Source organism: Dendrobates tinctorius, unplaced genomic scaffold (assembly GCF_039654945.1).
Source record: "Dendrobates tinctorius isolate UK_male_01 unplaced genomic scaffold, ASM3965494v1 ptg000086l, whole genome shotgun sequence".
NCBI classification, from domain to species: domain Eukaryota; kingdom Metazoa; phylum Chordata; class Amphibia; order Anura; family Dendrobatidae; genus Dendrobates; species Dendrobates tinctorius.
In genome coordinates this window covers 46,844,081-46,870,607 of record NW_027361754.1, presented here as the reverse complement: position 1 = coordinate 46,870,607, position 26,527 = coordinate 46,844,081, and the positions used below count along the sequence as shown (strand labels likewise).

Here is a 26,527-nt window from a genome sequence, read left to right as displayed (position 1 = left end):
ACCACACAGCTAGAACAATCAATGTGTGGATGAAGTACCACCACATCAAAGCCCTGTTATGGCCAGCCCAATCTCCAGACTTGAACCCCATTGAAAACCTCTGGGTTGTAATCAAGAGGAAGATTAAATTTGTGTACCAGGAGTGGCATAAGGTCACCCAAAAGCAGTGTGAAAGACTGGTGAAAAGCATGCCAAGACGCATGAAAGCTGTGATTAAAAATCATGGTTATTCCACAAAATATTGATTTCTGAACTCTTCCTGAGTTAAAACATTAGTATTGTTGTTTCTAAATAATTATTAACTTGTTTTCTTAGCATTATTTGAGGTATGCAAGCACTACTTTTTCTTCTTATTTTGAGCATTTCTCATTATTTTGAAAATAAGACATGTTGTCAGGAGTTTATAGAATAAAAGAGCAATTTACATTTGACTCAAAAATATACCTATAAAGAGAAAACTCAGACAAACTGAAAATTTTGCAGTGGTCTCTTAATTTTTGCCAGAGCTGTATATGCAGGATGGGGAAAGTTGATCTTTTAGATCTGGTGGTGACTGCACTGATATTGGAGGTTAAAATAAAAATATATATACACACGTGGTCAAAATTGTTGGTACCCCTCGTTTAGTGACAGAAAAACCCACAATGGTGACAGAAATAACTTGAATCTGACAAAAGTAATAATAAATAAAAAATTTATGAAAATGAACAAATGAAAGTCAGACATTGCTTTTCAACCATGCTTCCACAGAATTTAAAAAAAAAATAAAACTCATGAAATAGGCCTGGAGAAAAATGATGGTACCCTTAACTTAATATTTTGTTGCACAACCTTTTGAGGCAATCGCTGCAATCAAACGATTCCTGCAACTGTCAATGAGACTTCTGCACCTCTCGACAGGTATTTTGGCCCACTCAAGAGCAAACTGCTCCAGTTGTCTTGTGTTTGAAGGTTGCCTTTTCCAGACGGCATGTTTCAGCTCTCTCCAAAGATGCTCAATAGGATTTAGGTCAGGGCTCATAGAAGGCCACTTCAAAATAGTCCAATATTTTCCTCTTAGCCAGTCATCTGGTGGTGACTGCTCTGATAACGAAGGTTGAAAAAAAAATAAAAAAATAATTAATAATAATAATAATAATAATAATATATATATATATATATATATATATATATATATATATATATATGCAGGATGGGGAAAGTTGATCTTTTAGATCTGGTGGTGACTGCACTGATGATAAAGGTTAATATAAAAAAAATCTAAGTATATACAAGCAGGATGGGGAAAGTTGATCAGTTAGATCTGATGCTGACTGCACTGATAACGAAGGTTAAAATAAATATATATATATATGCAGAATGGGGAAGTTGATCTGTTAGATCTGGTGGTGACTGCACTGATAACGAAGGTAAAGTAAAATATATATATATATATATATATATGTGTGTACAGTTAGGTCCATATATATTTGGACAGAGACAACAATTTTCTAATTTTGGTTCTAGACATTACCACAGTGAATTTTAAACAAAACAATTCAGATGCAGGTGAAGTTCAGACTTTTAGCTTTTATTTGAGGGTATCCACATTAAAATTGGATGAAGGGTTTAGGAGTTTCAGCTCCTTAACATGTGCCACCCTGTTTTTAAAGGGACTAAAAGTAATTGGACAATTGACTCCAAGGCTATTTCATGGACAGGTGTGGGCAATCCCTTTTTTTTATCTCATTCTCAATTAAGCAGATAAAAGGCCTGGAGTTGATCTGAGGTGTGGTGCTTGCATTTGGAAGGTTTTGCTGTGAAGGAAACATGCGGTCAAAGGAGCTCTCCATGCAGGTGAAACAAGCCATCCTTAAGCTGCAAGAACAGTAAAAAAAAATCCGAGAAATTGCTACAACATTAGGAGTAGCAAAATCTACAGTTTGGTTCATCCCGAGAAAGAAAGAAAGCACTGGTGAACTCATCAATGCAAAAAGACCTGGGCGCCCACGGAAGACAACAGTGGTGGATGATCGCAGAATAGTCTCCATGGTGAAGACAAACCCCTTCACAACAGCCAACCAAGTGAACAACACTCTCCAGGAGGTAGGCGTATCAATATCCAAATCTACCATAAAGAGAAGACTGCATGAAAGTACAGTGGGGCAAAAAAGTATTTAGTCAGTCGGCAATAGTGCAAGTTCCACCACTTAAAAAGATGAGAGGCGTCTGTAATTTACATCATAGGTAGACCTCAACTATGGGAGACAAACTGAGAAAAAAAAATCCAGAAAATCACATTGTCTGGTTTTTTTTCATTTTATTTGCATATTATGGTGGAAAATAGGTATTTGGTCAGAAACAAGCAATCAAGATTTCTGGCTCTCACAGACCTGTAACTTCTTCTTTAAGAGTCTCCTCTTTCCTCCACTCATTACCTGTAGTAATGGCACCTGTTTAAACTTGTTATCAGTATAAAAAGACACCTGTGCACACCCTCAAACAGTCTGACTCCAAACTCCACTATGTTGAAGACCAAAGAGCTGTCAAAGGACACCAGAAACAAAATTGTAGCCCTGCACCAGGCTGGGAAGACTGAATCTGCAATAGCCAACCAGCTTGGAGTGAAGAAATCAACTGTGGGAGCAATAATTAGAAAATGGAAGACATACAAGACCACTGATAATCTCCCTCGATCTGGTGCTCCACGCAAAATCCCACCCCGTGGGGTCAGAATGATCACAAGAACGGTGAGCAAAAATTCCAGAACCACGCGGGGGGACCTAGTGAATGAACTGCAGAGAGCTGGGACCAATGTAACAAGGCCTACCATAAGTAACACACTACGCCACCATGGACTCAGATCCTGCAGTGCCAGACGTGTCCCACTGCTTAAGCCTGTACATGTCCGGGCCCGTCTGAAGTTTGCTAGAGAGCATTTGGATGATCCAGAGGAGTTTTGGGAGAATTCCTATGGTCTGATGAAACCAAACTGGAACTGTTTGGTAGAAACACAACTTGTCGTGTTTGGAGGAAAAAGAATACTGAGTTGCATCCATCAAACACCATACCTACTGTAAAGCATGGTGGTGGAAACATCATGCTTTGGGGCTGTTTCTCTGCAAAGGGGCCAGGACGACTGATCCGGGTACATGAAAGAATGAATGGGGCCATGTATCGTGAGATTTTGAGTGCAAACTTCCTTCCATCAGCAAGGGCAATGCAGATGAAACGTGGCTGGGTCTTTCAACATGACAATGATCCAAAGCACACCGCCAGGGCAACGAAGGAGTGGCTTCGTAAGAAGCATTTCAAGGTCCTGGAGTGGCCTAGCCAGTCTCCAGAACTCAACCCTATAGAAAACCTTTGGAGGGAGTTGAAAGTCTGTGTTGCCAAGCGAAGAGCCAAAAACATCACTGCTCTAGAGGAGATCTGCATGGAGGAATGGTCCAACATACCAACAACAGTGTGTGGCAACCTTGTGAAGACTTACAGAAAACGTTTGACCTCTGTCATTGCCAACAAAGGATATATCACAAAGTATTGAGATGAAATTTTGTTTCTGACCAAATACTTATTTTCCACCATAATATGCAAATAAAATGAAAAAAAACAGACAATGTGATTTTCTGGATTTTTTTTTCTCAGTTTGTCTCCCATAGTTGAGGTCTACCTATGATGTAAATTACAGACGCCTCTCATCTTTTTAAGTGGTGGAACTTGCACTATTGCTGACTGACTAAATACTTTTTTGCCCCACTGTAAATACAGAGGGTTCACTGCACGATGCCAACCACTCATAAGCATCAAGAATAAAAAGGCTAGACTGGACTTTGCTAAAAAACATATAAAATAGCCAGCACTGTTCTGGAAGAACATTCTTTGGACAGATGAAACCAAGATCAACCTCTACCAGAATGATGGAAAAAGAAAAGTATGGCGAAGCCGTGGTACAGCTCATGATCCAAAGCATACCACATCATCTGTAAAACATGGCAGAGGCAGTGTGATTGCTTGGGCATGCATGGCTGCCCGTGACACTGGGTCACTAGTGTTTATTGATGATGTGACACAGGACAGAAGCAGCCGAATTTATTCTGAGGTATTCAGAGCCATACTGTGTGCTCAGATCCAGCCAAATGCAGCCAAACTGATTGGTCGTCGTTTCATACCACAGATGGACAATGACCCAAAACATAAAGCCAAAGCAACCCAGGAGTTTATTAAAGCAAAGAAGTGGAATATTCTTGAATGGCCAAGTCAGTCACCTGAGCTCAACCCAATTGAGCATGCATTTCACTTGTTAAAGACTAAACTTCAGACAGAAAGGCCCACAAACAAACAACAACTGAAAACCACCGCAGTGAAGGCCTGGCAGAGCATCAAAAAGGAGGAAACACAGCGTCTGGTGATGTTCATGAGTTCAAGACTTCAGGCAGTCATTGCCAACAAAGGGTTTTCAACCCAGTACTAGAAATGAACATTTTATTTACAATTATTTAATCTGTCCAATTACTTTTGGTCCCTTTAAAAACAGGGTGGCACATGTTAAGGAGCTGAAACTCCTAAACTCTTCATCCAATTTTAATGTGGATACCCTCAAATGAAAGCTGAAAGTCTGAACTTCAACTGCATCTGAATTGTTTTGTTTAAAATTCATTGTGGTAATGTCTAGAACCAAAATTAGAAAAATGTTGTCTCTGTCCAAATATATATGGACCTAACTGTATATAAGCAGGATGTGGAAAGTTGTTCTTTTAGATCTGGTGGTGACTGCCCTGACAATGAAGTTTAAAATAAAAAAAATAAATATCACGCTTACTATCTTGATTCCTTTCATCTGTTCTGCTGAGGATTATGGTTAGGATTAGACCTCTCGTTAGAGCTCGAGATGCATCTTGAATAGAGTTGCCCTTTAATTTTGCATATATTGTCTTAGGTCAGCATATTACTATTAAATGATGCCGGTAAACGACGTAACGCTGTAATGACTCTCTTAATCTTATAAACATGAAAAAAAAAGAGTAGATGCCGGGGCTTAATGAGACGCTGCAATTAGAGAGTGTAATCATGATGGATCTCATGAATGACTGATCAAAATATAAAGCGGCAGCAGCAGCAGCACGGGTAGGCTGAGGATAGACGGAGCGCTTTCATTACAGCACAATGGTGGCTCCGTTGTGATTACTGCTTCCACAAACTAATGACCTTTAATGACCATCCACAGAGACATCTCTCCCAGACACCTAAAGTGGTGTGACGCCTTTCTGTTCCCAGACCTTCATGACCTTGGCACTAGATGGGTCACCATGGGCGGATGCACACTGAAGAAGGCCCACCCCACACCTCATTCAAGAACAGTATATGGACCCCTTTACAGTCCAATAGTTCATCATAATCCACCCCTTCCACCCCTTTATGAGTCTTTGACAGAGGCTGCTTTTTCTTTTGGAGGTAGACCCCTTATCTCTTGGGCCCTTGTGAGGTTGACAAGGTTGCACCAATGGTGCTTGTCTCTGCTATGAACATGGTTTTTTATATCTCTCCATAGACTTCATGGACCAATTGTTTGATCGGTAGGCAAATAAATAGGCCACATTTGTCCATCCTTTTTTTTTTCCGAAATCATCCAAAAAATTACCCGCTATACCATTCTCTCATCAAACCATGAGCTGTGGTGGAAAAACTCTCATCAGTCTCACCGCAGGCATCTCCAGCATGGAAGGAGTTAACATGGAAGCAGTGCTTTGCTTGTTATTTTTCCTTTCTCTGCTTCCGCACGCTCTTCACAGCTTGCTGCCGATGAGGGACGCGCAGCACTGGGATCAATTAAAGCCTGACGAGCCCTGACTGGGGAACCTTTCCATTTCAGCCCATCTCCAGATGTCACAGCTGGGGATGCAGCTGTTCTGACCTCCTCCTGCAACCCAGGGAGGTAGAAGCTGAGGGCCTTCATAATAAATGTGTGTGTGTGCCTTGTGCGTATGTTATATACATCATACAAAGAGCTATCGCACGGCGTATAATAACTGTACAGAAAAGAATATGCATAAAACACGTCAAAAATTGTGCCAAATCTGGATGGAAAATCCACAGCGTATCCACCCCGTGTGAACATACCCTAGATGATTACATCAGTCATAAAGACATAGACTGAGCTCAGTGATTAGTTGCAGCGGTGACGTGCACTGATGACGTGACGTTACTGCTGCAGCCAAAATGTCTATACTGGAACAGTGACAGATATGCGTCGCTTGACTCAGGGAGGGCGAGCACCTGCTGTGTTTGGTTTCCTAAGTATTTTACAGAGTTTAAGGTCCACTTTCCTGAAAACACCTTGAGGGCTTGCTCACATCTACATATAAAAAATTGTGTCACATGTTTGTTATTCCATATGTCATATGAGTGCTATGTGAGATTCCGATTTTTTTTTTTGCATAACATCTGTATGCAGTTCGTTTTTAACATCATCTTTTACATACGATAATGCTCTATGTAACTTAAAGCTAGTTTGCAAAACTAATAAAGCAATCTTATATATAGATATAAATAGATAATAGAAATATATTAGATAGCTAGATAGATATCCTGCAGATACTGTATATGATTTCACAAGCCCCCTACGTATTATAAACTTGCCCTCTTTAGTGCCTTTCATGTGTAGTTTATTCTACAGCTTTTTAGGCTTGCTTAACCAAATAAAATAAATAAATAAATAAATGAAACCAGCAAAGGTAAAGCAGACAGCTGTGATCTGATATTATCAGGCTGGAAAGGTCCCTCATTATTGTGCCCTTCCTGCCTAAAAATACCAGACCGCAGAAGTGGCGCATCACATTAGATGAACCGATTCTGGTGCTTTGCCTCACACATCTCGATTGCTCTGGTGCGGTGGGTAGTTAGGTGCATTAGATGCAGGGACATGGAGCTTGGGGTTGATGCCAGCTGTGATTTGACAAAAATCACAGCTGGCATCAAGCCCTGGTGTTAGTAATGGAGAGGTGTCTATCAGCCATCTCCACTACTAACCCAGTAATAAAAAAAACCCACATATACACACAGAAAAATAATTTATTTGAATGAACAGTCCCCGAAATTTCGCTGGTTCGCCAATTTATTTAAAAAAAAACAACTCATCAAAGTCTGGTGTAGTCCAGGGAATCCGACATAGTCCAGGGAATCCGACGTAGTCCAGGGAATCCAAAGTAGTCCAGGGAATCCAAAGTAGTCCAGGGAATCTGAAGTAGTCCAGGGAATCCGAAGTAGTCCACAAATGGAAAAAAAACATAAAAAGAGAGAAGCAAAATCACACTGTCCCTCATTCACCAATTAGAAAATAAGGGTCCCACGTAGGTCTGACATAGTTCAGCGCTTCCCAAATTCCATCAATAAAAGTTTATGGAGACTTGTTCTGAGTTTCCATAGACTATTAGCAACAGCCACTCTCTGTTCATGCTGCGCTTCATGAGACCTGGCGGCTCCGAAGAGCGGTGATGTCATTAACTATACTGCTCATCAGAGTTGCAGGGTCTCCCAGAGGGCAGTGTGCAATGCGATTTTTTTCTCGCATCGCACTTGTCCGATTTATGCTTAATTTCATTTTCCTGCCTTGTCTTTCTGTTTTCGCTGGTTCTCCAAATGGAGCACAATTTTTGGTTCAAGTTTAAATGTGGCCTTTTTTTCTGGCCCTTTTAAGGTAAAATGTTGCACAATTCTTTTAATAAACTTTAAACTGTTGCTCAAGATTTCAACTGCGCAAAAAAAAAATGATTTTGTATTGCAACAAATTAACATTTCGAAAAGTTCCTAGTTACAAAATTGGCCAACTAACAGCTGAATAATGAAAACCACTGTTGCACAAACCGAAAACGATTTTTAAAACTGGCGGAAAAATGGTGCAAAAGCCATGAAGAATTTGAGACAAGAATGATGTGCTCTACTCAGATTTTGGTCCAAATCCATCAAAGTCGTTTTGCTGGCTATGTCTGTATAGTTTTCCTTCCTGGATTTCATTAATTCTAGATTATCTGTGTTAGAAAATATATGGAATTTCCTGGCAATTGCTGGGACTTCATGATAGAAATGTTTCATAGAAAATGGGCCAATTGCTTTACTACCTATCTGCCATTTATAAAAATCAAAATGCTTCACCAACCTCTTGTTCCCTCTTTCCTAATTGATGCAGACATTTCACAAATCAATTCGCCCATTGTATTCTATCGACTGCTAAATCTGCAAATCAGGAGGATCGATTCACCATCACTAAAAACGAGTGCTGATCAGACGTGATAATGATACGTGTGCGCCAGATGATTGAAAGATGCATTACAATGACATCTGCCCGCTGATTATATGAGCGAGCGTGCGGCCTTCAGATCGGAAGGCATTTGTAAAGTGTGTCGGATCCCTCTGTTTTCAGCATTTTTATCCAGAGGTTATCTGTGAAGGCTGACACTGAGAGGAAGAGATAAAGCGGCCACACGCAGAAGATAGCAGCTGCAGAAAGATAGTTTTGGGCAGAAAGCTATCTTCTCCAACTCCCTGAACTGGAATGGTATTTCAATAGGGGATAAGCGGTTGCCAGCAGCGCCATTTATCTTTCGGAGAAACAAAATCCAAACTTGATTTCTCTGATCGGAGACCAAAATTGTCCCCCAACATACATGAGAGCTTGTGTGGGCGGATCCGCTCCTACAAACAACGGGTTGGGGAGTTGGAATATTTTTTTCCTTGAATGAAATGGTCCATGGGTCTCATCAGATTATGTATTCGCAAATGCCAACATAACCAGCGCAATTAATGGCTGCTCACTGGTCCATCATTTTCATGACCGGTGCAGCCAATCGCTGGCCTCATTGGACATGTTCCGGTCATGCAAATGTCACCACTGAGGTTGATAATGATCTTGTACATTTTGAGAAGTGATGTCATGGCTGCAGTACCAGGGAATTGAATAGGTAATTAATGGTTATAGATTCCCGGGATCTTGTTCTTGCATCCACATTGGTGCCAAGTGTCCTGCAAACTTTCTTGGCTGCCACTGGAATGACAACAACCTGGGTGCCTTTTGTGATTAATAACCCTCACCCCATGATGTCTTATGTTGGGTGATGTTGCAGAGGGGTCCTGAAATGAGAAGGATGATGGCATTTGAGGAAGTTTGCACTAATCCAGTCTCGCTTCTGATCCTCTGAAACTTTTTGCTCAACTTTATTATGTGAACTAATTTCCAACCAAGTTTGTTCTTTTTTTTTTACATCAAGGAGAATGCCTTTAAGGTGGCCATACACATCAGATGTATATTGGCTGAGCACTCTGATTGGGCAAAATTGATCTCTACCATTTTGTTGGCAGACGCTGGGGAAAAAAGAAGGATCAGACTTATTGGATTCACAGCATGTCCAATCCTTTGTTTGTAATGGAAGAGTATGGCAACATCATATATTATTAGGACCCCCATGCTTGCTCGACCAAGTCCGTGTATCCATGAATGTGATGAGCGGTCATTAGTAATAACGGTCAGTCGGACGAAATGACAGGCACCAGAGGTGTATGGACATCTTTATCTACTGCCTGGAGGACAGCCTGAAGGAGGGTTAGTGCATGGCGCATTGGACACCGTAGCGGGAATCTCCGTGTCATGCAGCGCCCCCTCAAGATAGCCAATAGAAATACATTTTTCAAAGTACTCTTTAAAGTAACTGAGTTGCAGAAATATTTTTGGCTCTAAATAATAATCCGGTGATACATAATTTTGGTTATGTGGTATGGGGAAACTTCGCAGTGTTTTTTTTCGCTCTTTCTGTCTGTGTAGATTTTTCTTTTATGTAAATGCTCATTAAAAGACATTGAGGAAGACTATGACATCCTCTGAAGTCTTAGGGGGAGGGCGAAAGGTCAGACAGGAGCTGTGACAGCTGGGAAATGGTGCCTGCTCTCCTCCTGCAGATAGTCACCTTCTCTCCCAGTGTCGCAGTTAAATGCCTGCATATCCTTTCTTGTTATTAATCACGAGTCCCTGGATGTTCCCTGACGACTGCTAACTGCCCCTCCGCACCTTAATGGCTATAAAGAGTTTTTATGATGCAGTCGCTATCTTTTCTCTCTGACGCACATTCAATCACAATGAATCCTTTCCTGTGTCCTCTCCAAGTAGACTTTATCTTTTCTTTTTTTTTTTTTCCCTCTGTCTGGCAGGATGTACAGGTTTTTCTAAAATTATTTTCTGGCTACCATAACTTATAACATGCCAATTTACATTATGCATTGAAGGTCAGTGTCAATAGAAAAGAAAGTGCATATCTTTAGATGGTCGTGTCCACTGCTCGCAAAGTGATGTTAAAAAAAGAGCTATATATATATATGTGTATATGAACAACGACAAAGCAAAGTCCAGCAATAACGTGAGCAATCCAGGATGCTGTTAAAAAATGTTTTCTTTTTATTCATAAATCCATTAAAATGCAATGGTCCAAGCAGTTCAAAACAGCAATAACGCAGGAAAGTCGTGCAGATAGGACTACGCGTTTCAGCGGTAGAACCCGCCTTCTTCACGGTCCAGAATCTGGCATCCTGGATTGCTCACGTTATTGCTGGACTTTGCTTTGTCCTTGTTCACATTTGTATGGATGGACTCCTACATCCAGATCCGGGCACAACGGAGTTAACCAGGTCAGCTGAGGTTCCAGGTGGTTCACAGGAGTGAGCTGGTCTACATTGTTGGATATATATTTGTATCCATTAGGCTACATTCCCACAATGAGTTTTTGGTGACTTTTTTCTTAGGCTGCATATTTAAAATAAAAAAAATGCAAGTGACCTATTGTACTTAATAGGTTCAGAAAATCTGCAACATCAAAGTCTCACCAAAATCTCATTGTGGGAACGTAGCCTTATTCATTCAGACTTGCTGATTGCTTGTTCCTTGATCAGCTGAGGTGATGATCCATCTTGAGAACACTATGAGATTTTGGTGAGTTTTTGATGTTGCAGATTTTCTGCGCCAAATAGGTTACATGCATTTTTTCCAAAGTATGCAGCATCAAAAATTCACCAAAAACTCATCATGATCACACAGCCTTAGCCTATGTTCACATGTTGCATTCCCCCCCTCCCCACTGGCAAAACCTTCACTCTTGCCATAAAGAAAGACCTTCAGAAAAGCAGATTTTTATCTGTGTTTTTAATTGTCTCTTGTGCATGCTGATAAAGTTTAGTGCCCCTCAAAAAAAAGGATATGCAACTCCCTTAGGCTGGATTCACATCGCGTTATGGCCCTGCGTTTAGCGCATCCGTTACACAGCGGCACTAACGCAATGTAGCGGATGCGTTAACGCACCCATTGGCCGCCATTATAGTAACGCATCCTAACGCATGCCAAAATCGGCATGCGTTAGCGATGATGCGTTACTTTGTGACGCACCCTCGAACGCGGTCTACCGCGTTTTAGGGTGCGTTAGGTCTAACGCACAGCGAACAGACGCGTTCGCTGTGCATAGACCTGTATGGCTAACGCATGGTAACACATGGTAACAAAACGCTACCATGCGTTAGCGCATACGTTAGCGCTAGGAGTTAAAAAGATGTAAAAAATGTCTTCAGTGTTAGTGCATCCATTTAACGGATCCGTTAAACAGATGCCCCTAACGCAATGTGAGCCTAGCATTAAGGTTTTGGCACCAAAAATGCAGCAAAACCTGACACCTGCATTTTTTGCTGTGTTTTTGCTTTTTATAGGTGAAAAAACGCTGAAAGAAGTGACATGTTGCAGTCTGCAAAAACACAGCAGTTTTCAAAATCAGTCAGGAGAAAAAAAAAGACAATGTGTGTGCATGAGATTTCTGAAATCTCATAGACTTTTCGGGTAATGTATGGCCAGTTTCACACGTCCAGATGTTTCCGGTACCTGAAAAACCAGTACTGGAGATATCTATGTCCATGTGTCTGTGTGGCAACCGTGCGCCGCCCGTGTGCCGAATCAGTACCACACGTACCAGGCATCTGGGAAACAACGGTACAGTTAGCACTGTTCCCCCGCGCCGGGTGCTGAAGATGGCTCTCATCATTCTATCCTGATCTGCCGGCGATCAGTGCAATCATGGGAGAATGTTGAGAGTTGTATTCAACTGAAAACAGCGACTATCAGCCTACACCTGCAGCCGCTAATAACAGTGAGAGCAGGCGGTGGCTGATGGGAGTATTCATCAGCTGCCGCCTGCGCTATAAGTAAATAAATTTAAAAAAACGCGTGGGTTCCCCTGTATTTTTGATATCCAGCCAGGCAAAACTGACGGCTGAGGGCTACAACTCTCAGCTGTCAGGTCAGCAAGGCTGGTTACCATGAATATAGGGTCCCCGTGCTGTTTTTTTTAATTATTTGAATAAATTAAAAAAAAAAGGTGTGAGGTCTCCCCCATTTTTGACAACCTGCCTTGCTAAAACAAACAGCTGGGGGCTGGTTTTATCAGGCTGGTAAGGAGCCTTGGATATTGCCCCCTCCCCACAGCTTAAAAATAGCAGCCAGCAGCTGCCCAGAGAAGGCACATCTATTGCCGTGTAGCAGTGGCAAGTGTGGTTCATATTTGTGGGGTTGATGTCACCTTTGTATTGTCAGGTGACATCAGGCCCACGGATTAGTAATAGAGAGACATCTATAAGACACCTATCTATTACTAATCCTATAGTTATATTGTAAATAAAGACGCAGTCAGAATAAAGTCCTTTTTCTGAAATCAAAACAATACACACTTTTCCATTTTCATTTAAAAATAACAAACACAGTTATATTCACCTAACACCCATTCCATTGAGGCCAATGCCTCCTGTACAATATCCCTCACCTGTCTGACGTTCTGTCCCATGCTGTAATCCATGTCTGGGGATAAATTGTTTTCACCCTGGACGGTGCTAAGATGCGACAGTCCATTCTGAGAACTACCGATGAATGATTTGCAGCAGCTGCAATGTCAGTGAGCAGTGGTAACCTCATCAAAGTTACTGCCGGTCGCTGATGTGCATTTCCAGCTGCACTGCGGTGATCTCAGCACCGTGAGAAAAAGTCACTAAGTTCACAGCAGTTCAACTCAGTGAGTTCACCGCAGATCACCAAGTGTGCACCGAGCGCCTTTGCTTGGTTTGAACACTCATTTTATGCTGACCGACCCCCTCTAAGACACCCACTCTTTAATGTATGCATTATTTATATTGGTGCAGGCACTCCATATCTTTAAAGATGTGGAATCCTATGTCCTAATTAATACACACAGCATACAGATACAGGAATGCCTGCAGCAGTCGTGCCTGATGCCTGCTTGCAATACTTCTATATATTCAGTCTAAGCAGACAATTACTGGCTGCAACCAGTCCCTGGGGAGTGTATCACTGCATAGTGTGTGCCAATATTATACTAATTTTTTCTCAACTTGAAGAGTACATGTGCTTTTATACAAAACCTGTAGAAAAGAATGTTTTGATGTTGCCCTCATACCCAACAATAAATATAAACTGGTTTTAGTGCACATGTCCTAGAACAGTCCCGATTATTCTTCTCTGTAATCTACCATTCACTTTATGGTTATAGTTATCATTCTTACAGCACTATAGTTATCAGAACGGAAAGCCTGTTGCTCTGCTCTGCATTTATGCAATTTCACAGACAGGAGAGCAGAAAGTAAAAGACCAATCCTGTAATCTTTCATGGCTTCTCTGCTGCCAGAGACAGATTGCACTCGACAACAGGCAGGGGACAAAGATTTAAGCCCCTGTCACACACAGCGATCTCGCTAGCGAGATCGCTGCTGCGTCACAAGTTTTGTGACGCAACAGCGATCTCACCAGCGAGATCGCTGTGTGTGACACCTATCAGCGACCGCCCCCCCTGCCGGGTATCACTGATCATGCTCGAATGGCCTGGACTTTTTTTGATCGTTGGTCTCCCGCTGGCCAGCACGCATCGCTGCGTGTGGCAGGCGGGAGAGCAGCGATCAGCGAGCTTCCAGCTCTTATCCAAGGTAAACAGCGAGTTTCTAAGCGCCGCGTGGTGCTTAAAAACCCTCTGTGTACCTTAGATACCAGCACGCTGGTGCAGGGAGCTGGTAACCGTGCGGCACTTAGAAACCCGATGTTTACCTTGGTTATCAGCTCCCTGCATCAGTGCGCTGGTATCTAAGGTACACAGCGAAGCGTGCGCTCGTCGTCGCTGGTGCTGATCGCTGGTGAAGCTGCCTGTGTGACAGCTCACCAGCGATCATGTAGCGACTCACCAGCGATCCTGACAAGTTCATATCTTTGTCGGGATCGCTGGTGAGTCGCTATGTGTGACGGGGCCCTAAGACAGAAGGGAGGCACTTAGTGATTGTCACTATGTAGTGATTTTTCAAGGGTCAAAACAACATAACTTGGCATACAGTAATTTACAGATCGTCTGAAACCGTATAAATGAACAAGACACGCTTGTTTTATTTTTCAATAGTTTTTGTAAAACATTCTTCGTATTCTAATATGTTTTGCTTGAGTTTAAGATCATGTATTAAACATGTAAAAGATCAGATGATGAAAACCTGCTCGTCAGAATACTTCAGCGTTTGTCTTTTCTCCTCCTTGCACAGAATCGGGGACGACTAGCTGAGAAAAGAACTATCCCACTTCCACCTAGCAGAATTCCGAAAAAGGAACCCTGTTCTGTGTTCTCCCCAGGGGAGGAGAGTCCCAAAGGCAATGGAGAAATCCAGACTGTAAAGCTGGAAGAGGATCTGCACATTAGTATCATGAAAAGAAGGTACATGTCCTAACGAGATGCGGCGTTTAACAAGCTTCCAGTGCCCCTGGGGTAGAGGCTTTGAACAGCCGTCATGTGTGGGCTCATTTTGGCTGATTCCTCTCTCATGCTGGCAACATTTTCACAGAAACAGGATCAGTTTGTGCCTTTCGGACAGCACCTGCTGCATTCACTGATCCCGTCCCAGCAGGAGACAGGGCAGCCCTGCTCTCCTAATCTTGTGAAGTCTGAGGGTGGGAGAATGTGTCTGCTCCGGAGATACAAGTCTCGCCCCTATTCCCATATTATCACCCGGCCACAGCCGATTAGGCTATTTGCTATTAATCTTTCTCCGGTTGCAGGGTTTGCCATGATTTAGTGAAACCTTGATAAATTGCTTTTCTCCGTGTCTGAAATAAAGTTCATTTGTCGGTGCTCGTATAGAACCATTTTCTTCCTCAGTGATATGCAGTAATCATTCATACCAGTCTTAGTGCCCGTTGGGGCTCACGGCATAATGTCCCAATCTTGAAGTCCATATGATAAAGTTATTTGACTTAAACCCTGTACCAATCATATATTTTGGGCATGTGAGAAAAAGCTGATGAGCCCAGATATCGCCATTTCAAATCAGGGACCTAGTTTTGCAAGTCACCAATGCTGACCATTTAGCCTCCATGCTGCCCAAAGTTTGCCCTTAAGGCCCCTATATAAATTGGTTCAGTTGGGCCACAGCTGTCAATCCCGACCTTCCCACACATGAACATTCATGCCAAAAAAGGGCCCCTGTGCAACAAGATTTGTGCCCTTTGCAGCCCAAGAACTGTGACACTTTTTTAACTCGCACTTTCTCCACTGCACCAATGTTCCTAAATTGGGTGGTCGGATGGAAGAAGGCCTTTTGTGTGTATGGTAAATCACAGGGGACCATATTCGACCAGTCAGCAATTTTAGAACTGTTAGGTAATCAGGAATTACCTGCCACCCACTTTTTCATTAACATTTGCTTTGTTTGGATCAGTCTTTTAAAAGAAGTGATTGAACTGGGTTAAATGAAACATGAGTGATGACTTAAAAATGCGCCGTTCATGTCTACAGCTTGTTATAGGTATTGCAGAAGCAGAGCACCATTTATTTTGATGGAGCTGTGCTGCAATACCTGACATAAGCTGAGAACAGGTGGTGGCGCTGTTGTCGGAAGAAATCGTTCACTCTAATTCCACATGCACTAGATATAAATCTAAGACTCTGAAACAACATTGAGACTATGACAAAACTGTGTCACATGATTATGTCTACCTGCCCGTATTCGACTTGCTTTTCATTTACTTGAGGATTTAATGGCATTATTGAGACGGGCCTGCTCTCGTCCGTCCACGGATCTGGTGACGTCATCCGGGACTGTCTGCTCGCCTTCAGTGCGGTAGCAGTGACCCTTGAGATTTATTGAATAATGATAGTGGAACGATCCTTCCTGGCGCCAGCCGGATGATTCACACTTAACACAGGGAGATGTCAATGGACACTGACACACCTGAGAGTCACAGGATGTATGACTGTGTGACGCGGGGGTCGGCGTCGTAAAACATCGTAAAAGGGAAAAGCTGAATCTGAATCTATAATTGAACGGGAGACCTTAATACGTATCAGGCTTCTAGATTGTGCCCATCCACTGCACCAATGTTCCTAAAGTGAGTGGTCGGATGGAAGAACACGTTAGGGATACGGTAAATCACGGGGGTCTTATTAGTGGAGTCACCACTTCATACTAATAGGTTAGTGTGTATTAACTGCATCTCACATTTTAAAGGGGTTGTCCACTTTTGGGGACAATTTTTTGTTTATTTAACTTTAATAACAGGGGCCAAACTAATTTTTGAAATCATGTCTCAAAGTTTTTTGCATCATTTGACTTCTATAGGCTCTGTAATAAACTGCTGCTGGTCGCAGAGAAAGTCAACTGAGAACCCATCAGTGAGCTCGCTGTGATGATTTAGGAGAGTTTGTAACTCTAAGGCCGGGGTCACACTAACCGACGCAAAATACGGTCAGTATTTTACATGCGTAATACGGATGAATGGCCCCTAAACAGTGCTCCGTATGTCATCCGTAATCAAGGTGTGGTCGCGTATTTTGCACATGTAAGCATCCGTATGTAATCCGTATGTAATCCGTATGGCGAGATTTTCTCGCAGGCTTGCAAAATGGACATATAATGGAGCCCTATGACAGGGTTTCTTACAGAAACCAAAGAATAGATATATACACATAGAATATATATATATATATATATATATATATATATATATGCATTCTATGTGTCTATATCTATTCTTTGGTTTCTTTATTAAACCTGTCAGTGTGAGTTTACTGTATAGCGCACTGAATTGCCGGCTTTTCTAAAAGACACCGGGTGCGTATTTCTCGCAAGTCACATGTGTATTCCGTGTGTAATCCGTATTTTTTGCGCACCCATAGACTTGCATTGGCGTACTACGCCCATAGTACGCTGACAGTCCCAGCATGCTGCGATTGGCACGGACCGTAGAATACGGATGAGAAATATACGGCTGGTGCGAGAGACCCCATAGAGAATCATTGGTCCATGTCTAATGCGTGCTTTTAGCGCCTCGCACTCGGCCGTATTCCTCGCCAGTGTGACCCCGGCCTTAACCATTTTTTTCTCATTTCCCCTCAGATTAGCTATGACCACAGACCACATTAAAGTAGAGTCTGTGAAAGTCAAGCAATTCAAATATTTAATTAAACTGAATTTTTACCCCAAATACATGTATTTAAGTAACAACAAATAAATGCTCCCAGAGGAGGACTACACCTTCAGATCGTTTAAACCAGTGGTCCCCAACCTTTTTTGCACCAGGGACCGGCTTGAACCAAGACCATTCTTCCATGGTCCGGCAGGGCGGGGCTGGAGGTGTGACAGGGGCGGGGCTTTGGTCATAAGGGGGCGGGGCTATGGACGCGGTTGTAGTTTAGCAGTGCATACTTATCATTTAATTATAACATTTTTAATGTGACTCAACTCACCATAGGTTTTGAATGAGTGGGAGCACCTTGCTTGTTTCTCTGTTTCAGTGGGAGCACCGGCTACTTCTACTGATGACCGTCACTGCTAATGATGATTGGAACCTACAAGGAAATGGAGCATTGAGCACTTAAGAAAAATTGTACTGGAGTACTGTATACATGCTGATTAATTTCTAATCATCAGAAAATGTATGTGTGGTCCCCCCCCCCCTCATCCTGTCCAGCTCTGTGTGGCTCCCCCTGTTGTATGCATGGCTCCCCTGTCCCATCCTGTATACATGGCTCTGCTCCCACTCTCCCATCCTGTATACATGGCTCCCCTGTCCCATCCTGTATACATGGCTCCGCTCACATCCTCCCATCCTGTATGCATGGCTCTGCTCCCACTCTTCTATCCTGTATACATGGCTCCCCTGTCCCATCCTGTATACATGGCTCCGCTCCCACTCTCCCTCCCTTGTATACATGGCTCCTCTCCCACTCTCCCGGCCTCCCTTGTATATATGGCTCTGCTCCCACTCTCCCTCCCTTGTATGTATGGCTCCGCTCCCACTCTCCCGGCCTCCCTTGTATATATGGCTCTGCTTCCACTCTCCCTCACTTGTATATATGGCTCCGCTCCCACTCTCCCGGCCTCCCTTTTATATATGGCTCCGCTCCCAGTCTCCCGGCCTCCCTTGTATATGGCTCCGCTCCCACTCTCCCTCCCTTGTATATATGGCTCTGTTTCCACTCTCCCGGCCTCCCTTGTATATATGGCTCTGCTTCCACTCTCCCTCCCTTGTATATATGGCTCCGCTCCCAGTCTCCCGGCCTCCCTTGTATATATGGCTCCGCTCCCAGTCTCCCGGCCTCCCTTGTATATATGGCTCCGCTCCCAGTCTCCCGGCCTCCCCTGTATATATGGCTCCGCTCCCAGTCTCCCGGCCTCCCTTGTATATATGGCTCTGCTCCCAGTCTCCCGGCCTCCCTTGTATATATGGCTCCGCTCCCAGTCTCCCGGCCTCCCTTGTATATATGGCTCCGCTCCCAGTCTCCCGGCCTCCCTTGTATATATGGCTCCGCTCCCAGTCTCCCGGCCTCCCTTGTATATACGGCTCCGCTCCCAGTCTCCCGGGCTCCCTTGTATATACGGCTCCGCTCCCAGTCTCCCGGCCTCCCTTATATATATGGCCCCACTCGGCTCCCCCATCCTCCCCCATCATACTTACCCTCACATCGCTGACCTTCCTTCCCGTCGCTGAACTTCCCTCCCTGCATCTCGCGGCGCTTCAGCTCCTGTGCGGAGCGGTCACGTGCTACCGCTCATTAAGGTCCATGAATATGGACACCACGCCTATGGGAGAGGAGTGGCGTCCATATTCATGACCTTAAATGAGCGGTACACTTGACCGCTCAGCGCTGGATGAAGCCGCCACGGGATGCAGGGTGAGTATCAGCTGCTGTACCGCCGCCGGCTCCCCTTCTGTCCGCGGACCGGCAAGGGCACTGCAACGGCCCGGTGCTGGGCCGCGGACCGGTGGATGGGGACCCCTGGTTTAAACATTAAAGGGAATCTGCCAGCAAGTTTTTGCTATGTAATCTGACAGCAGCATGATGTAGGGGCAGAGACCCTGATTCCAGTGCTGTATCACTTAGTTTACTGGGTGCAGCAGTTGTGATAGAATCACTGTATTGTCTGCTGCAGATCTAGTAGAGCTCGGATTGCTGAGCTGAGTGTAACCCCGCCCACATCACTGATTGGAAGCTTTCTCAGAAAGCAGCCAATCAATAGTGGGGGTGTGGCTGGACTAGGAGGCACATGACATATAATAATAATCTCCTGCTGATAAAACACTGATTTTATTTAAACAGCAAAACACAGCCTTGTAAGTGACACAACACTGGAATCAGGGTCTATGTGCCTACATCATGCTGCTTTCAAATTACATGGCAAAAACTATCTTACATATTCCCTTTAGCTTCGATTGGATCAAGTCTCATGAAAGGGTTTGAACTGGGTTACAAAAAATATGACTTTTTGATGTCTTAGAAAACAAAACAGCGCCATTCTTGTCTACTGGTAGTTTTTGGTATTGCAGTTCAGTCCCATTTAGTTCAGTAGACCAAGGCTGCAATACCAGACATAACAGCTGGTGGCACTCAACTGAAAGGCAGCAGCCATGTTTTTCTAATCTCCTTTAATCTCCCGTCTTATCTCTGTTTACATTAATTCATCATCATTAAAATATTATAGGAATCTTTTTTTACTTACCACTTTTTTTTTTACCAACTTGTGTCATCAGTCCGTGCTCGGTCTCAAGTTGGAGCTGCTAAACGATGACTTGGCCCAGTTGTGAAAACCTTGTAATTAAATCACATCAAAGTCACTTGAAACTAAATAGAAAAGAATTTAATTGAGTTGAATGTTATGATTTGAAATTTGCATGAGATTTCACCTCGAGAGAGACTGGAATGTAATTTAATTGCATCGCAGCCAAATCTCCTTTTATTAAATCTTGCTATTAGTATAGGCGCTGGTTATCTCAGACTGCCCTGCCCCTGCAATGTGGGAGGCAGAAAAGTCTAGGCCGACTGGATTTTATGTGAAAAAATCCCCTGAAATCGGGCTTTGTATCAGAGCTATCCACGTAGAATTTGTATTAACTGTTTTGTGCATCTCTCCTGTTTCCCCCATGTCCTGCCCCAGTGTTGTAGTTTCCTGTACAATGGGTGGCTGGGAGGTTTTTGGGATTTTTTTTGCAGGGAAATTCTGTGAAATCAGTCCTCCTTATTCCATGAACAGCTCCATAGACTATAATAGATGCTTGTTCTATCCGCGAAAAATCCGGTTAGACGACATACGTGAAAAACTGACGTCTATTGTTTATCAATATGATGCATCCTATTTGCATCCTTCTTTAGTCTGTGTCCAGTTTTACCATCCGTGTTATCTGTTTAGCTCATTAAAAATTGTAAAAAAAAAAAAAAAAAATTAATTTTTTTTTTTACAAACTCCTCCTTCAGTTAATGGCAAAGTAAATGGGTCCGCCCAAAAACGAAAAAATACAGCACAAGGATGCCATCCGTACTGTGTCTGTGTGCTGTCCGTTTTTGGAGGACGCCATTGAAGAAGTGAAAAGAACTATAAGACTATAATGTGTCTGTGTGCTAGCCATAACCAAAAAAATGGAGATCACACGTACGTGAAAAACAGCCATGTGATGGGGCCTATAGGTCGGGTCACTGATTGTACAATGGAAAGGTAAAGCCTCATTCAGACATCCGATTTTCGTGTACGAATGCTATCTATGGTTTTCACAGATAGCACTTGTGTCTGTAATAGTCTATGGGGTCATTCACATGTCCATCATTTTTCCCGGAATGTTTTAGGGGTCCGCTGAAAATATTGGAGATATGTCTAATTTTGATCCAAGGGATGAATTAAAATTGGAAATGCAAGTCTATGGGTCTGTGAAAAAAATCGGATCACACTCGGATCACATCTGAGTGCGGACCGATTTTCTCTGACTGTGAGAAAATAGAAAGTGGAGAAACTTTTTTTTCTCCATGTATGAGAAAAACGGATGACACTCAGACCAAACTCTGATCAAAATAATCGGTCTGTTTTTCTCGTACGTGAGAAAAACTGACTTCTGAATGATGCATAGTTCATTGCTCAGCGTCAAAAGAACTGGAGGTGGTTATCCTTCAACCTAACGTTCCACTAATACACTTTAGGCCCCCTTTACACGTCTGTATAAAACTGGTACCAGAAAAAAACAGTAACGGTGTCATCAGTGTTTTGGATCAGTGTGTCATCAGTGTGTCATCTGTGTGCCATCTGTGTGTCATCTGTGTGCCATCAGTGTGCCATCTGTGTGCCATCAGTATGTCATCTGTGTTCCATCAGTGTGTCATCTGTGTGCCATCAGTATGTCATCTGTGTGCCATCAGTGTGTCATCTGTGTGTCGTCTGTGTGTCACCAGTGTGCCATCAGTATGCCATCAGTATGTCATCTGTGTGTCATCTGTGTGCAATCAGTGTGTCATCTGTGTGCCATCAGTATGTCATCTGTGTGCCATCAGTATGTCATCTGTGTGCCATCAGTGTGTCATCTGTGTGCCATCTGTTTGTCGTCTGTGTGTCACCAGTGTGCCATCAGTATGCCATCAGTATGTCATCTGTGTGCCATCAGTATGTCATCTGTGTGCCATCAGTGTGTCATCTGTGTGCCATCAGTATGTCATCTGTGTGCCATCAGTGTGTCATCTGTGTGCCATCAGTATGTCAACTGTGTGCCATCAGTGTGTCATCTGTGTGTCATCTGTGTGCCGTCTGTGTGTCACCAGTGTGCCATCAGTATGCCATCAGTGTGCCATCAGTGTGCCATCAGTGTGTCATCTGTGTGCCATCTGTGTGCCATCAGTGTGTCATCTGTGTGCCATCAGTATGTCATCTGTGTGCCATCAGTATGTCATCTGTGTGTCATCTGTGTGCCATCAGTGTGTCATCTGTGTGCCATCAGTGTGTCGTCTGTGTGCCATCAGTGTGTCATCTGTGTGCCATCAGTATGCCATCAGTGTGTCATCTGTGTGCCATCAGTATGTCATCTGTGTGCCATCAGTATGTCATCTGTGTGTCATCTGTGTGCCATCAGTGTGTCATCTGTGTGCCATCAGTGTGTCGTCTGTGTGCCATCAGTGTGCCATCAGTGTGTCATCTGTGTGCCATCTGTGTGTCATCTGTGTGTCACCAGTGTGCCATCAGTGTGTCATCAGTATGCCATCAGTGTGCCATAAGTGTTTTTCCGGTATGTATAAAGAAAGAATGAAATTAAAAAGCTTCTCCTATACTTTTCAATGTTAAACACGTACGGCACATGGACGGCAGATGGATGTGCTGTACTTGTTTTTCACGGACCCATTGACTTGTATTGGCCTTTGCCATCCGTGTTGCCGGAAAACACATGGACATGTGAAGACCACCATAAGTTACAATGTGTACATGAGTTATCCGTGAGAAAAACAGATGCCACACGTACTGCCGTCACAGATGTGAAGGGCGCCTTAGATTGCTGTTGGAGAAACAGACCCCCATACTCGTACAGTTGGCTTTGTCAAATATACATGTGTTGTCAATGACAAGAGGGGAAATCTCCTGTGAGAATAACAGATTGGGCATGTTGAAATCCAACATGCCTGATACTTCTTTCCCTGGAGATCCGCTATTTGGGAAGAGCCATGACGCTGTCATTCAGATTAGATCAAGACTTAGCAACCTGCGGTACCCTAACTACAACTCCCCAGATGCCCTGACAGATTGTGTTTCTCAGGGGGGTGCTGAGAGTTGTAGTTCCTGAACAGCTGGAGTGACGATGATTACGAGTTTGGGTGACTTGATCTTCTGATTTGGTTTCCTGTCTTATTAGTATGCTGGTTTATCATTATTGGGGGCGCAATTGAAATATAAGATATATTTGTATGTGTAATATTTAGTCAGTTGCCTAAATAATAAAAAACTAAACTAAAAGCTTCACGTCCTCATTAAATCAATTAACGCCAACGGAATTGAAGAGTTCCTTTCCACAAAGCCACAGTTTGGGGACGGCAGGTGCGCTTTAAGAGCAACGCTTTCCCATTAAACATCAAAGTAGGATGGGCGATATATTACATTTGGACATTTTAACTGCTTGTGAAGCAATGTAGTAGCTGCCTTTGGGGCTGAAGCTTGGCAGCAGCAATGCGGAGGGGAAGACCACACATAGAGATGATTACCAAGTAAATTGTGCTCGATGGGTGGATGCTGTAAATTAATTGATGATATGCTAACAAGCCAGGTATTAAAGGTTCCTTCCCTTGTGCTCCAGGTCCCTGTACTCACTCAGCACCGTAACCTCCAGCACAATATACCGGAATATACTGGAACATGTTCTCCCCAAACCTCCGGTTTATTTTAGAAACCATACATTTTGGAATCACCAACGTAACTTGACGTGTTTTCGGGAAATTCTTTGCTTTCGCAACAAGAGTCAAGCGGAGAGAACCACACACAAAACACTCGATGTTTCCTGACAGACTCGAGGTGGAAAGCCTATATGTGCTTGTCTATTAAATATAAGGTACTTTATCCTGGCGTGGTTCGTGGCGTGAGAACTATACAAATCTCCGCGGAGAAAGTTCTGATGTCATCACCGTAAGAGTAATGAGGTCGCCAGATTCCTGATAGCGCCTAGTGCATAATACACATCTTGGGACACAACTTGACACATGACGGATGTGTCCCCGGCAGCGTTCGCGGCTCTCCAGGCTGTTGTTTCATTATACGAGTTGTTGTGTGGGTCACATCTATAAGGGACTCGGCCACTGAAACATCAGAAAATGAAGTGTGCAATATCATACATGTTTTAGGGGATCATTTAGAAAAATCGGTGTGGTCCTTTTTTTTTGACGAAAGTCATGTGTGAGAATAGCATTTAAAGAGAAGCTTTGATCAGAAAATTGTTTAACTAAGACTAGTGTTACATATTGTATATCACAAAAGTGAGTACACCCCTCATATTTTTGTAAATATTTTATTATATCTTTTCATGGGACAATACTGAAGCTATGACCCTTTGATACAATGTAGTCAGTGTATAGCTTGTATAACAGTGTAAATTTGGTGCCCTCTAAATAACTTAACACACAGCCATTAATGTCTAAACTACACTGGCGGCAAAAGTGAGTACACCCCTAAGTGAAAATGGCCAAATTGTGCCCAATTAGCCATTTTCCCTCTCCAGTGTCATGTGTTTCATTAGTATTACAAGGTCTCAGGTGTGAATATGGAGCAGATGTGTAGAATTTGGTGTTATTGCTCTTAGACTATCATACTGCTCACTTGGAAGTTCAAAATGGCAGCTCATGGCAAAGAACTCTCTGAGGATCCGAAAAAAAGAATTGTTGCTCTACATAAGGCCGGGATCACACATACGAGGAATATGGCCGAGTCTCGCATGTTAATACCCGGCACTGCCGCCGGCATTGAGAAGCGGAGCGTGCACCTGCATAGCAATACATGGAGTCACACGCTCCACTCCTCAGTGCTGGCGGCAGTAGCGGGTATTAACATGGAAGACTCGGCCGTATTCCTCGCATGTGTGATCCTGGCCTAAAAATAGCCGAGGCTATAAGAAGATTGCCAACACCCTGGCACTAAGCTGCAGAACGGTGGTCAAGAGCATACAGTGGTTTAACAAGACAGGTTCCACTCAGAATTGGCCTCACCATGGACGTCCAAAGAAGTTGAGTGGACGTGCTCAGCATCGTATCCAGAAGTTGCTTTGTCACAATAGACGGATGAGGCTGCCAGCATTGCTGCAGAGGATAAAGTGGAGAGGGGTCCGTCTGTCAATGCTCAGATCATACGCCTCATACTGCAACACATTGGTCTGCATGGCTGTCGTCCCAGAAGGAAGCCTCTTCTAAAGAGCCACATCTAAAGAAATACCACAAACAGTTTGCTGAAGATGAGCAGACTAAGTACGTGGATTACTGGAACCTCGTCCTGTGGTTTGATGAGACCAAGATAAACTTATTTGATTCAGATGGTGTCAAGCGTGTGTGAAGACATCCAGGTAAGGAGTGCAAGGACAAGTGTGTCCTGCCTACAGTCAAGCATGGTGGTGGGAGTGTCATTGTTTGGGGCTGCATGAGTGCTGCCGGCTATAGGGAGCTACAGTTCATTGAGGGAACCATGAATGCCAACATGTACTGTGACATACAGAAGCAGAGCATGGTCCCCTCCCTTCAGACACTGGGCCGCAGGGCAGTATTCCAACATGATAACGACTCAAAACACGCATTTAAGACCACCCTTGCCTTGCTAAAGAAACTGAAAGTAAAGGGGCTGGACTTGCCAAGCATGTCTCCAGACCAAAACCCTATTGAGCATCGGTGGGGCATCCTCAAACGGAAAAGGAGGAGCACAAGGTCTCCAACATTCACCAGCTCCGTGATGTCGTCATGGAGGAGTGGAAGAGGATTACAGTGGCATCCGGAGAAGCTGTAGTGAACTCCATGTACAAGAGGGTTAAAGCAATGCTGGAAAATAATGGTGGCCACACAAAATATTAACAGTTGGGACACAATTTAGCCATTTTCACTTAGGGGTGTACTCACTTTTGCCGGCAGCAGTTTAGACATTAATGGTGTATTGAGTCATTTAGCAGGCACACCAAATTTACACTGTTATACAAGCAGTATAATGACTACTTTACATTGTATGAAAGTGTCATATCTTCAGTGTTGTTCAATGGAAAGATACAATAAAATATTTACAAAAATGTGAGGGGTGTAATCACTTTTTTGATTGATATACTGTATGTATATATTTTTTTCAATATTTTTTCCCATATCACAATCTGTATTAGAAGTTAAGAAGAAAAAAGGAAATCTTGCAATTTTCACATCAACCACTGGGGCTTTTTAGACTCTAGCTTCTTGCTGTTTCAGGAAACAACACATGTACTTTACAAAACCTAAGACAGAAACAAATTGAACATATATCCTGCTGTAAGTAAATAAGTAAAAGCAATAGTGCATATAAATATAATAGGGTACTTAGTAAACATTGTTTTTGATTAAAAAGAAAGCATAAAAGCTGCCCCACCAGCGTCCAGGTGTACCCAAATCAGGATGCTCCTAACCACTAGTGGTTAGGACTGTCCTGATTTGGGTAGACACTGACACTGGTGGAATGAATTTTACGTTTTTTTCATGAC

General features: G+C 43.3%; 1 protein-coding gene across 3 annotated transcripts in view; it reads left to right on the top strand.

Moving 5' to 3' along the window:
* Positions 1 to 26,527, top strand: part of SAMD11 (sterile alpha motif domain containing 11) — a 185,779-nt gene that overhangs the window by 50,858 nt on the left and 108,394 nt on the right. For all 3 annotated transcript variants that reach the window (XM_073585349.1, XM_073585351.1, XM_073585352.1), the window contains exon 3: positions 14,587 to 14,756. In XM_073585349.1, the coding sequence (XP_073441450.1) occupies positions 14,587 to 14,756 (170 nt within the window). The remainder of the gene's footprint in view (positions 1 to 14,586; positions 14,757 to 26,527) is intronic.